The 14,717-nt window shown below is 40.8% G+C and overlaps 1 protein-coding gene across 2 annotated transcripts in view; it reads right to left on the bottom strand.

Annotated features, from left to right (window-relative positions):
* rnpepl1 (arginyl aminopeptidase like 1) overlaps positions 1-14,717 on the bottom strand; it is a 60,348-nt gene that overhangs the window by 34,433 nt on the left and 11,198 nt on the right. For both annotated transcript variants that reach the window (XM_073041262.1, XM_073041263.1), the window contains exon 2: positions 5,698-5,838. In XM_073041262.1, the coding sequence (XP_072897363.1) occupies positions 5,698-5,838 (141 nt within the window). The remainder of the gene's footprint in view (positions 1-5,697; positions 5,839-14,717) is intronic.

Raw genomic sequence — 14,717 nt, 5'->3', positions numbered from 1 at the left:
AAGGGGAAGAGTAGGAGAAAACAGAAGTGAAGATATTGTTGAAACTAGATTCTACTGTGCCTGTTCAGAAATGATTTTTTTTTTAACTGAACTTCACTGGAATCACTCAGCAGGCTAAGAGGTCAAAATGGGAATGGGAACAGATGAGGGGTGAATATTTTTGAAATAATTTCCAAGATGGCACAGGAGCATGACAACTCTTTAGCAGTTATCCTCATTGAATCCACTCATTACATTTATTATTAACATAAAATCTCCTTGGGGCATCACATAAAAGATACTGGGGGAATTCAGCAAGTCAGGCAACATCTACGGAAGGGAATAAACTGTCAACGTTTTGGGCCAAAACCCTTCAACTGGAAAGGAAGGGGACAGAAGCCAGAATAAAAATTTGTGAGAAACAAAGCACGATAAGCTGGCAGGTGATATCTGAGACCAGGTTAAAGGAAGATGGGTGGGTAAGGAGGGGGCATGAAGTAAGAAGCTGTGAGGGGATAGGTGGAAGAGGAAAAGGCTAAAGAATTAATGGAATCCTCAATGGTGAGAAGTACAGATTCTCATCCATCACACAAAGCCATCAGGGAGGTGCCTAACTTTATTCTGCAGCGAGACAATGACACGGCCAAGGTCATAAAGAACTATCTTCAGCGAAAAGGGGAACAAGGTGTTCTGTAATAGATGGAATGGCCTCCACAGAGCTCTGATCTCAACAGCAATGAGGTTGTATGGGTTTACCTGGACAGAAAGAAGCAAGTGAGACAGCCTCGGGCTGCAGAACTGTGGCAAGTTTTACAAGATGTTTGGATTTTCTTATGAAACTGCACAATATGTACAATTGGTGCAGTTTTAAAGGAAAACAGTGGTCACACCAAATATTGATTTTATTTAGTTTTTTTTAACTGTTTACTGCTATTTACAGAAATTTTTTGATATTCAGAAACTTTTCATTTCATTATTTTGACAGCACCTTCGCTTTACAGAATTGTTTTTATATGTGCCTAATCAACTGCACACAACTGTAAGCCTGTGATGCTATTGCCAGTTTTTCAGTGAACTTGTGCATTTATGCAATTGTCTATGACAGTAAAAACACAAATTTGACTTTAACCAGAAGTATTCCCCCAGATGTGCCAAAACCAATTATTCTCTACCAAAAGCTTCTCCATTCACTTTTTTCTCCAGACCAGATGATTCAGAAGATGCCAGTCCAGACCAAACTGAGAGAAGTTACTGAACAGAAGCAGATAATACAAGCAATAATCTTTGTTACTGATTGGTGAAAAGGCCAGGATAGACAATAAAAAAACATTGCTGACACAGACTAGTGTTACTAATTAACTGGAAGGCATTGACCTGCTGTATTATGCAAAAATGACAGTGGTAGACAACATTTAGATTGTGTTATGTCATTGCCAGAGCACAGACATACTGCGCTACCCTGGAACATCAATAGACGAAGGCACCTACAAATAACACAATGTCCAAAATATCACTAGTGGAGGCCAGAAAGAAGCCAAAGCCACAGACATGAATGTCAGTGACATGACGTAATGTTAGAAAGATAACAATGGACAACACGAGCTAGATTATTTTTAGTAGATAGTTCAAACAGATGTTGCAATAATTCCCTGACAAGCACAAACCAGTAATACGGTGTCAGAATATAATGATCAATGGAAAATTTGAAGAACCTTAACCTGAAGAGACACAAATAGTTCAATCAGCAACTTAATATATGGCACAGTCAGGAGGTCTGGCATAAGAATACTGGCACATTCCACTAGATGGCCCAGGAAACAATAGAATAGTGGAGCTCATTAAGGTAAAAGTCAAGTTCTTCAATCTTGGAAGCTTCTCACAAAAGCTGCATCAAGGCAAGTATAAAGATTATAATGCCCTGATATTTAACACTGGAAGGGCCATTTGTGTATCATGCTGAACACAGCCTGCTTTTTTTTTTGCTACCTGGGGTTTCCATCACTTGAACTTACTTTTCCATGATGTGGAGGGCACTCACCAGACAGATGCCTGATGAAGCAGAGAGAGTTCTGTGCTACAAGCAGGTCTCGTGCCCAGAGAGGACCAAGAGCCTCTGACAGCTCATTGACGGTAAAAGGCTTTGTAATTCTTTTAAATGCCTTTCATAAAGACACTTGAGGGAAAAAAGACACTAAATTTTACTTTGAGGTTTACAAAGAACACATGAAGACACCAAAAAATATTTCAAAATACTGAAATAAAACCAAGAATTCAGCTATAACCACCTAGTCCATGGGGTCTATACTAAATGGGCCTCACTGGTTGAGTTCGTGAGGTTGTCACAAACATTGCCTTTCATTATCAGATACCCCTGGTAAGAAGCTTGGAGTCAAATGGGAAGTTCCCCCACGCTTCTGGGAGTCACTACTCCACTGATGGTGAGTCCAACAACAGTGGGTAATCATACAATCAGGTCTGATTTGTAGTCATGGACTTCTCCATTTGACAGAAGGACTTCAGTCAGTGGTAGGGAAATTACTGAACATTCTTAAAAAGCATCTGGAAAAGCATGGGCGTTAAGGATAGACTGCATGGCTTTGTGCAGGGGAGGTCATATCTTACATATCTGAGGGGGTTATGAAGATGACTGATGAGAGTAGGGCAGTGGATGTTGTATATGTGGGCTTTAGTAAAGCTTTCAATGAGGTTCCTCATGGTAGCCTGATCCAGAAGATTAAAGCACATGGAGATTTGGTAAACACGAGGAAATCTGCAGATGCTGGAAATTCAAACAACATACACAAAATGCTGGTGGAACACAGCAGGCCAGGCAGCATCTATAAGGAGAAGCACTGTCAACGTTTCAGGCCGAGACCCTTCATCAGGACCTGATGAAGTCTCGGTCCGAAACATCGACAGTGCTTCTCCTTATAGATGCTGCCTGGCCTGCTGTGTTCCACCAGCATTTTGTGTGTGTTGTTTGGAGATTTGGTAGTTTGGATTCAAAATTGGTTTGGCCATAGAAGTCAGAGGGTCACTGAGTTAATCTGACTGGAGGTCTACACTAGTAGAGTTATGTAACAATCAACACTAGGACCTCTGTATAAATGATTTGGACAGAAAAGTAAGAGGGATATTATTAATAAGTTTGCAAATGACACAGAAAATTGGCAGAATTGTGGATAGCGAAGAAGTTTATCAAAGGATGCAGCAGAATATAGGCAAGTTGGAAATGTGGGCAGAGAAAGGGCAGATTGAGTTTAATCCAGGCTAGTCAATGTTAATAAGAATATACACGGTAAATGGCAGGACCCTTAGAAGCATTGATTTACAGAGGGATTGTGGGGTGCAAGTCCATAGCTGCATTAAAAGTAGCAACACAAGTGGATGATGTGGTAAAGATGATGTTCGGCATGCTTGTCTTCATCAGTTGGAGCAAGGAATCAGAATCCAGTTTATCATCACCAGCATGTATTGTGAAATTTGTTAATTAGCAGCAGCAGTTCAAAGCCATACATGATGATGATAGAAAAATAAGTCGATTACAGCAAATATATGTGTGTGTGTGTATATGTATCCAGAGATACCGGCCACGTGGCAGATGCACTGCCACCTGGCTGGTCGGAGGACACACCACATGCCAATCAATATTTAGTCCCTCCCAACTAATCAATGCACACCTAAATTATTGGTCACCTTAATTGGATTATCTCACCCAGCCCCGTGCTTTAAAAGGTGAGACTTGCCCTTGGCTAGCCCTCTCTTACAGATCACCACATTGGAGGTAAGTGCATTGATTTATGTTTGGGAAGGTCTATCGTTTGTCCTGGTAAGGGAGCTGCAGCTATCCAAGGTCAAGGGGGATAGCTGTTGTAGTGCTTTTCCCTTGTTCTTTGTTTGTGTAACCGTACCCTGTCCCCACACCGCTTCCTGTGTATTGTAGTTGCTTGTGTTGACCCGACTTCCCCTTGTAAATAAATTCCTTATTATTAAAACTGTGTGTGTCCAGGCCTCTACTGTTGAGACTCAAAGAACCAGTTATTTTCCATCACAACAGTATATAATAGTTAAATTTAAAGCAAAGCAAAAACAGAAATAATATATATTTTAAAAAATGAGGTAGTGTTCATGGGTCAATGTCCATTTAGGTGTCGGATGGCAGAGGAGAAGAAGCTGTTCCTGAATCGCTAAGTGTGTGCCTTCAGGCTTCTGTACCTCCTACCTGATGGCAACAATGAGAAGAGGGCACGTCCTGGGTGATGGGGTCCTTAATAATGGATGCCACCTTTCTGAGGCACCTCTTCTTGAAGTTGTCTTGAATACTACAGAGGCTTGTACCCAAGATGGAACTAACTAACTTAACACCTTTGTGTAGCTTCTTTCAGTCCTGTGCAGTAGCCCCCCCCCCCCCCCATACCAGACGGTGAAACAGCCTGTCAGAATGCTCTCGACAGTACATCTATAGAAGTTTGAATGTTGTAATCTGATGGAGGTGGACAAGATGATGATAGGCATCATCTTTTTCCCAGGGCTGAAATGGCTAACATGTGCAGAGCTCTGGAGAAGTTGCAGAAAACCTTCACCAGGACATTGCCTGGATTAGAGAGTATTGGTTATGATGAGAAGTTGGAAAAAGTTGCACTGTTTTCTCTGGAGCATTGGAGACTGAGGGGAGGCCTGACTGAAGTACAGGTTTCCCGCGCTATCCAAAAGTAGAGCGTTCCTATGAAACCTGTCGCGGGGGGGGGGGGGGGGGGGGGAACGGACACCTGCATATAAAACCTGAAGAGGCATAGATAGTCAAAGTCTCTTTCTTAGGGTAAAAATGTCAACTTGCTTTAAGATGAGAAGAGGAAAGTTTAAATTATTTCCCTGACACAGAAAGTGATAGGTGCAGAGAAAAAAAACTGTCAGGAGAAATAGTGTAGAAACAAGAGAAAATCTGCAGATGCTGGAAATTTGAGCAACACACACACAAATGCTGGAGGCACTCAGCAGGCCAGGCAGCATCTATGGAAAAGAGTACAGTCGACATCTTGGCCCAAAGCGTCAATTGTACTCTTTTCTATAGATGCTGCCTGGCCTGCTGAGTTCCTCCAGCATTTTGTAGGGGAAATAGTGCAAGCAGGAATGATAACAAACTTTAAGAGGCATTTAGTCAGGCACATGAACAGGCAGAGGATGAAAGGATATAGTCCACGTGCAGGCAGATGGGATTAGTTTGTACTGGCATTATGGTTGGCCAGAGATTCAGTTCCTGCCCTTCACTGTTTATGTTTATGGTCTGTCTGACATTGCATACACTTCCATGAAACACATTTGGATATTTTGCTTCACTCACACTCCCTATCCTTTGACAAAACCTCTGCCAGCCCCATTCTCAGGAAGTCTTTTCCTAAATCTTCCCAACTGTTCTTTCCTACTTTCAGCCTGCGATTATAATTATTTCAATTCCATTAAACATCTTTTGCATCTTTGGAAAGTCATTTTACCATGCCATTGTTTATCAAAGAATTGTTAGTTCAAATATTCAACCACTAGCAGAATGATTAAAAAAACCTGGAAAGTATTGAATATCTGAAATTAGGCACTGTTTCGTTAGCTTTCATATTGATCTGCTGTCAATATGAAACACTGCAGCATCAATTGTTTCAATTATTCATAGAAAACAGCATGTGGTAGCAATAATTAAAATACAGTTAACAGTAACTTTCCTACCATGACTGTAGCGGAATAAGTACTCTTGACTGCAGGTGTATCGAAACAGGGGAAGAAGGATCTGTTACATACTGAATGACCATGTGTGAAGAGGAATGGTTTGGAGTTTCCACTTGTTAATTCTGGATCCAGCCACCAAATCTGAGTGGGGAAAAAACAGAAAACCGTTCATTTAATTTTTTCCCCCCAGTTGAAGTTACTTCAAAAACTTTCATCTTGATTTCATGTTTTAAAAAGAGATCAGAAGTAAACCGGCTACCTGGTGATCACTGATTATATTTGCTGCTGTTCAGAGGCTCAGACCTAGAACCTAACTTCTTACACCCACATCAGTAGCAATTTCTGTTTGTGTGCTGTATGTCACCATTTCTTTGTGTTCGTTTACTGCTTCCATTGCTTCAGTAATTAGCTGATGGAAATATGTTTACATGGTGCTTTGACATCCAACACCAGACACCATTAAAAAGATCGAGAACTCGTAATGTCTCGTCTGAAATGACCTGTAATTCCTGGTCCACCACATCTTCCATAGGAACATGAATAAAACAGCCAACATGCAGCTGCCAGAAATTAATATTTCATATGATATTAGGAGTGATACTTCAGCAGCAGGCTCATAAACGTCAGCTGTATGATGTGCTGGAAAAAGACAATCAAAAACTACACACAAGCAATTGGTTCAAGATTATTTCAGGGGTTCAAAACGAAAAGACAATTTCATACTTCAGACAATTATCCAAATGTTAGGTCAACTATTTTTCAATGCTTCTCATCAGGTTTAATATCACTTAGTAAAAGTTTTCTTACACCATCAGTTTTCAATGATATAGCATTACAAATGTACAAAAAGGCAATTCATAGAAGAATATCAAATAAAATTTGGTAGAAACATAGAAAACCTACGGCACAATAGAGGCCCTTCAGCCCACAAAGCTGTGCCGAACATGTACTTACTTGAGAAATTACCTAGGGTTACCTATAGCCCTCTATTTTTCTAAGTTCCATGCACCTATCCAGGAGTCTCTTAAAAGCCCCTATCGTATCTGCCTCCACCACAGTCGCTGGCAGCCCAGTCCATGCACTCACCACTCTCTGCGCAAAAAACTTACCCCTGACATCCCCTCAGTACTTACTTCCAAGCACCTTTGCCCTCTTGTGCTAGCCATTTTATCCCTGGGAAAAAGCCTCTGACTATCCACACAATCAATGCCTCTCATCATCTTATACACCTCTATCAGATCACCTCTCAACCTCTGTCACTCCAAGGAGAAAAGGCCAAGTTCACTCAACCTTTTCTCGTAAGGGATGCTCCCTAATCCAGGCAACATCCTTGTGAATCTTCTCTGCACCCTTTCTAAAGTTTCCACATCCTTCCTGAAGTGAGGTGACCAGAACTGAGCACAGTACTCCAAGTGGGGTCTGACCAGGGTCCTATACAGCTGTAATATTACCTCTTCGCTCTAAAACTCAATCCCACGGTTGATAAATGCCAATGCACCATATGCCTTCTTAACCACAGAGTCAACCTGCGCAGCAGCTTTGAGTGACCTATGGACTCGGACCCCAAGATCCCTCTGATCCTCCACACTGCCAAGAGTCTTACCATTAATACTATATTCTGCCATCATATTTGACCTACCAAAATGAACCACCTCACACTTACCTGGGTTGAACACCATCTGCCACTTCTCAGCCAAGTTTTACATCCTATCAATGTCCCGCTGTAACCTCTGACAGCCCTCCACACTATCCACAACACCCCCAACCTTTGTGTCATCAGCAAATTTACTAACCCATCCCTCCACTTCCTCATCCAGGTCATTTATAAAAATCACAAAGAAGAGGAGTCCCAGAACAGATCCCTGAGGCACTCCACTGGTGACCAAATTCCTGCAGAATATGACCCATCTACAACCACTGTTTGCTTTCTGTGGATAAGCCAATTCTCGATTCACAAACCAAGGTCCCCTTGGATCCCATGCCTCCTTACTTTCTCAATAAGCCTTGCATAGGGTACCTTATCAAATGCCTTGCTGAAATCCATATACACTACATCTATAGCTCTTCCTTCATCAATGTGTTTAATCACATCCTCAAAAAACTCAATCAGGCTTGTAAGGCACGATCTGGCTTTGACAAAGCCATACTGACTATTCCTAATCATCTTATGCCTCTCCAAATGTTCATAAATTCTGCCTCTCAGGATCTTCTCCATCAACTTACGAACCACTGAAGTAAGACTTACTGGTCTATAACTTCCTGAGTTATCCCTACTCCCTTTCTTGAATAAGGGAACAACATCTGCAACACTCTGGAACCTCTCCAGTCCTCATTGATGATGCAAAGATCATCGCCAGAGGCTCATCAATCTCCTCCCTCATCTCCCACAGTAGCCTGGAGTACAATCCATCCAGTCCCAGTGATTTATCCAACTTGATGCTTTCCAAAAGCTCCAGCACATCCTCTTTCTTAATATCTGCATGCTCAAGCTTTTCAGTCCGCTGTAAGTCATCCCTGCAATCGTCAAGGTCCTTTTCCGTAGTGAATACTGAAGCAAAGTATTCATTAAGTACCTCCGCTATCTCCCCCCGGTTCCATACACACTTTTCCACTGTCACACTTTATTGGTCCTATTCTCTCACGTCTTATCCTCTTGCTCTTCACATACTTGTAGAATATCTTGGGGTTTTCTTTAATCCTGCTTGCCAAGACCTTCTCATGGCCCCTTCTGGCTCTCCTAATTTCATTCTCAAGTTCCTTCCTGCTATCCTTATAATTTTCTAGATCTCTATCATTACCTAGTTTTTTGAACCTTTTGTAAGATTTTTTACAAAATTTGGGTAGCCTCCAACCTGATGGCATGAACATAATCGTTTCCCTTCTCCATCTGTGTATCCCTTTTGCCAATCAACTTTCCAGCTCTTAGCATTATCCCTTGCCCTCCTGTCTTCTCCTATCATTTCAGATTCCCCCCTCCCCTTCCCACTTTCAAATGTCTTACTATCTTTCAGTTAGTCCTGACGAAGGGTCTCAGCCCGAAACGTCGACTGTACCTCTTCCTATAATGCTGCCCGGCCTATTGCGTTCCACCGGCATTTTGTGTGTGTTGTAAGGTTTTTTCTTCTTGATTAGATTTTCAACAGCCTTTGTACTCCATGGTTCCTGCACACTACTATCCTTTCCGTGTCTCATTGGAACGTACCTACGCAGAACACCACGCAAATATCCCCTGAACATTTGCCACATTTCTTCTATACATTTCTCTGAGGACATCCGTTCCCAATTTATGCTTCCAAGTTCCTGCCTGATAGCTTCATATTTCCCCTTACTCCAGTTAAATGCTTTCCTAACCTGTCTGTTCAATGCTATGGTAAAGGAGATGTAATTGTGATCACTGTCTCCAAAACGCTCTCCCACTGAGAGACCTGACATCTGACCAGGTTCATTTCCCAATACCAGATCAAGTACAGCCTCTCCTCTTGTAGGCTTATCTACATATTGTATCAAGAAACCTTCCTGAACACACCTAATGAACTCCACCCCATCTAAGCCCCTTGCTCCTAGGGAGATGCCAATCAATATTGGGGAGATTAAATGACAACCCTGTTATTATTACATCTTTCCAGAATCTGTCTCCCTATTTGCTCCTTGATATCCCTGTTACTATTTGGTGGTCTATAAAAAACACCCAGTAGAGTTATTGACCCCTTCCTGTTCCTAACTTCCACCCACAGAGACTCAGTAGACAATCCCTCCATGACTTCCTCCTTTTCTACAGCCCTGACACTATCTCTGATCAGCAGTGCCACGCCCCCACTTCTTTTTCCTCCCCAACTGTCCTTTCTGAAACATCTAAAGCCTGGCACTCTAACTCACCATTTCTGCCCCTGAGCCATCCAAGTCTCTGTAATGGGCCCCAACATCATTGCTCCAAGAACTGATCCACGCTCTAAGTTCATCCGCTTTGTTCATGATACTCCTTGCATTAAAATAGAAACATAGAAAATAGGTGCAGGAGTAGGCCATTCAGCCCTTCGAGCCTGCACCGCCATTCAGTATGATCATGGCTGATCATCCAACTCAGAACCCTGTACCTGCTTTCTCTCCATACCCCCTGATCCCTTTAGCCACAAGGGCCATATCTAACCACCTCTTAAATATAGCCAATGAACCAGCCTCAACTGTTTCCTGTGGCAGAGAATTCCACAGATTCACCACTCTCTGTGTGAAGAAGTTTTTCCTCATCTCGGTCCTAAAAGGCTTCCCCTTTATCCTTAAAATAGACACATCTCAAACCATCAGTCTAAGCGTATCCCTTCTCTATCACCTGCCTATCCTCCCTCTCATACTGTCTACAAGTTTTCTTGATTTGTGAGCCAACCACCCCTTCCTCTGTCTCTTCAGTTTGGTTCCCTGAGAAATGGCAGCACTACTAAAGGGAATTCTTATTAGTTCCCTATGTAACTGTCAAAAAGGCCAGGACTTGCCCACAACAATAGCCACAAACTTATTAACAGGTTGTCACCAGTGAGTTTCTAACTGAACACCAACAATGGACTCATCATAGGGCCAAACAGGGGACTGCAACATTGCTGCAATTTCCCACTACTTAATGAGAAATCTGCCCATTGAACCTGTTCCAGCTTTTGACACAGAAACATAGAAAACCAGCAGCACAATACAGGCCCTTTGGCCCACAATGCTGTGCCGAACATGTACTTAATTTAGAAATTACCTCGAGTTACCCGTGGCTCTCTATGTTTCTAAGCTCCATGTACTCTATCCAGGACCCTCTTAAAAGACCCTTTCGTATCCTTGACATCCTGCAGGCTAAGGGACACCATTCATTTGAATGTAGACGACAAGCTGCTAGGAAGACAGGCAGGTTTCAGGTCAGTTACAGTGCCTGTAAAAAGTATTCACCCACCCCCTTGGATGTTTTCATGTTTTGTTTTACAATATTTAATCACAGTGGGTTTTAATTTGGTTATTTTTAGACAGTGATCAACACAAAGAGACTCTTTCATGTCAAAGTGAAAACAGGTCTCTACAAAGTGATCTAAATTTGTTACAAATATAAAACACAAAATAATTGATTGCATAAATATTCACCCCCTTTTAACATGACACACCAAATCATCACTGGTGCAGCCAGTTTTTGATCTTGAAGTCACATAATGAAATAATGGAGATCTGTTTTTGGAGACCTGTGTGCAGTCAAGGTGTTTCAATTGATTGTGGTAAAAATACACCTGTATCTGGAAGGTCCAACCGCTGGTGAGTCAGTATCCCGGCAAAAACTAGATCATGAAGACAAAACACTCTAAGCAACTCCCTGACACAAGTCAGGAGATGGATACAAGAAAATTTTCAAGTCACTGAATATCTCTTGCAGTACAGTTAAGTCAATCATCAAGAAATGGAAAGAATATGGCACAGCTGTAAATCTGCCTAGAGTAGTCTTTCCTCAAAAACTGAGTGATCATGCACGAAGGGTATTAGTGAGGGAGGCCACAAGAGACTTATTGTAACTCTGGAGGAGTTACAAGCTTCAGTGGCTGAGATGGGAGAGTCTGCCCATACAATAACTGTTGCCCAGGTGATTCACTAGTCACAGCTTTATGGGAGGATAGCAAAGAGAAAAAAACTCAAAATAAATCTCAGCTAGAGTTTGCCAAAAGGCATGTGGGAGATTCTGAAGTCGGCTCAAAGAATGTTCTATGGTCTGATGAAACCAAAATTGAACTTTTTGGCCATCAGACTAAATGCTATGTTTAGTGCAAGTGAAATACCACACATCAGCAAAAACACACCATACCAACCATGAAGCATGGTGGTAGTTGCATAATGCTGTGGGGCAGCAGGCCCTGGAAGGCTTGTGAAGGTAGAGGGTAAAATGAATGCAGTAAAATACATGGAAATCCTGGAGGAAAACCTGATGTAGTCTGCAAGAGAACTGCAACTTTGGAGAAGATTTGGTTTCCAACAAGACAATGGTCCCAAGCATAAAGCCAAAACTACACAGGAATGGCTAAAAAACAACGAAAGTCCTCAAGGCTCTAATTACCGCTAAAGGTGCATTTACTAAATACTGACTTGAAGAGGGTGAATACTTATGCAATCAATTTGTGTTTTTATATTTGTAATTAATTTAAATCACTTTGTAGAGATCTGTTTTCACTTTGACATAACTGTCTTTTTATGCTGATCAGTGTCAAAAAAAGACAAATAAAATCCACTTTGAGTCAATATTGTAAAATAATAAAATGCAAAAACTTGCGAGGGGGGTGAATACGGTACTTATTATAGGCACTGAATGTTCTTTTTAAGCTAATGTGTTAAAATTTCTTTTAATTTGAGCTTTCTGTTCTTTCCAAACATTCCATTTTAATTTTAAGCAAAATATCAATTTTAATGGGTCTTGAATAGGAGCAAATGACAAGATTCTTGACTGCTCAGACAGCTGTCAAGTCCATGAGAATGATTTAGCTGGCTGTCGAGGCATTTCTATGGGTGGGGTTGCCATTTAAGATTGAAAAGACCAATTACTTTTGAAGATTTTCATTCAGGAAGCTGTCGTCAAAGAATTCCTTCGAGGTATGTATGGATCTCAACCTGTACCTTGCAGGTGGTTTAAAAAAAACTGAAGAGCACTTTGGTTCCAGTTTAAAACAGAACTGTACCAATGTCCTTTAGAGTTACCCCAGTCCTTGTAACAAAGCTGTAAATGTGTACTCCATCTAAGAAAAAAAAGCACAGGTGTGTATACTGGTGATTGCCCAATAGAGAAGGAAACACTGAAGTTTATTACTGCAAAAACCATAATCAGGGATTAATTGCTGAGTGTTAATGTCAAGCAAGAATCCTGCTGATAAAAAGTAGCAATTGATGCTTTTAATATCAATAACTCGTTCACTAAAAATTCAAGAAAACAAATTACACAATATTTTCAGCACCAGTCTACAATCATAGCAATGCTGACCTTTTCTCCAAACTCTTTTCTGATAAGCACATCAAGTACAGAATATGCTGAGCTATAACAAGTGGAACAAGTATTATCATCAATGTCACATTCGAACTACAAAAAAATATGAAATACATTTAATTCTGAATAGTTTTTGAGAAAAAAAATCTCACTTCTCCTGTAAAAAGTAAAACAGTAAAAATAATAAAGTGCCCCAAAATTCTGTCAAGCAGATCTACTATTACTTATTACTTGATGGACAGTTACACTGTATTAGTGGAGACACTTGGTACAATCTCACAATTCTTGTAATCTTTTTTTGTCCCATAAAAGTCACAGGAAATATGCATTTACAATGATTGAGTTTGGTAACTGCACATGCAACTACAGAAATTCATAGTGTCAGTTGTCATTCTCTGGAAATGCTTACATCAATTATAACTAATTCACTATTGTCTATATTTAATAATAAAATAAATCTCCTTTCTGTAACTTGTCATGGTTTCTAATTCTAAGTTCAAAGTTTAAAGTACATTTATGTCACCATATACAACCCTGAGATTCATTTTCTTGTGGGCATTCTCTAAATCCAGAGTACAATAATAACCATAATAGAATCAATGAAAGACCTCACCAACTTGGGCATTGAACCAGTGGACAAAAGACAACGAACTGCATAAATACAAAAATAAAGAAATAATAATAATAAATAAATAATAAACATCAAGAACATGAGATGAAGAGTCCTTGCAAGAGAATCCATAGGTTGTGGGAACATTTCAATGATGGGGCAAGTGAAGTTCAGTGAAGTTATCCCCTTTTGTTCAAAAGCCTGATGGTTCATGGGTAATAATTGTTCTTGAATCTGGTGGTGAGAGTCCTGAGACTCCTGTACCTGCTTCCCGATGGAGGCAGTGAGAAGAAAGCATAGCCTGGGAGGTGGGGGTCCCTAATGATGGACACAGCTTTCCTGAAACAACACTTTGTGTAGATCTGCTTAATGTTGGGGAGGGCTTTAATTGTTATGGACTGGACTGTATCCGCTATAAAAAGGAAGCAAAGATTGCCTATTCTCTTGGTATCATCATGTAATTCAGGAGATAATAATGAAACTCTTGATGATTTGAGGGAACTAAAGATTCCCTTATGGATTATGCAAATAGCAGAAACATGGTTTTCAATTATGTGAAAATATAATGCTTATTGTCATAAACCTATGGGATTCCTGCATTAACTGTTGAATGTTGTTGGTTGAATCAAAGGTGGTTATGAACCGGCGTATTGGAGGGAGATTGAAAATCTGGTTGAGTGGTGCCACAACAACATCCTCTCACTCAATGACAGCAGCTTTATCAATGACAGGAGTAAGAAGCTGGAGGCCCATGAACCAAATCAAGGCAACTAAGGTGGAGAGAGTCAGTAGCCTTAAATTCCTTTGCATCAACGCATCAGAAGATGTGTCCTGGGACCATCAGGTGAGAGTCACCACAAAGGCACAACAGTGCCTCTACTTTCTTACAAGTTTGCGTAGATTCAGCATGTCACCAAAAACTTTGGCACATTTCCATTGATGCACAGTGGAAGATATCCTAATTAAATTAGTTGTTTCATGGCCTGGTTTGGAAACACCAATGCCCAGGAACGGAAAAGGCGACAGAAGGTGGTTGATAACAGCAGTCCATCACAGGCAAAGTCCTCCCCACTACTGAGTACATTTACATGCAGCATTGCCACAAGAAAGGAGCATCCATCAAAGACTCCCACCTTACAGGCCATACCTTCTTCTTGCTACTATCATCAGACATGTGGTACAGAAGCCTTACAGCGCCTATAAAAAGTATTTACTCCGCTTTGAGTTTTCAAGTTTTATTGTTTTACAGAATCAGAGGCTAATTTTTGACACTGTTCAACAGAAAAAGACCTATGTCAAAATGAAAACAGATCTTGACAAAGTGATCTAAATTAATTACAAATATAAAACGCAAAATCATTGATTGCATAAGTATTCATGGTCTTTAATATGACACACAAAATCATCACTGGTGCAGCCAATCGG

This window comes from Hemitrygon akajei, chromosome 3 (genome assembly GCF_048418815.1).
Source record: "Hemitrygon akajei chromosome 3, sHemAka1.3, whole genome shotgun sequence".
Classification (NCBI taxonomy): domain Eukaryota; kingdom Metazoa; phylum Chordata; class Chondrichthyes; order Myliobatiformes; family Dasyatidae; genus Hemitrygon; species Hemitrygon akajei.
This window is presented reverse-complemented; position numbering and strand designations above follow the sequence as displayed.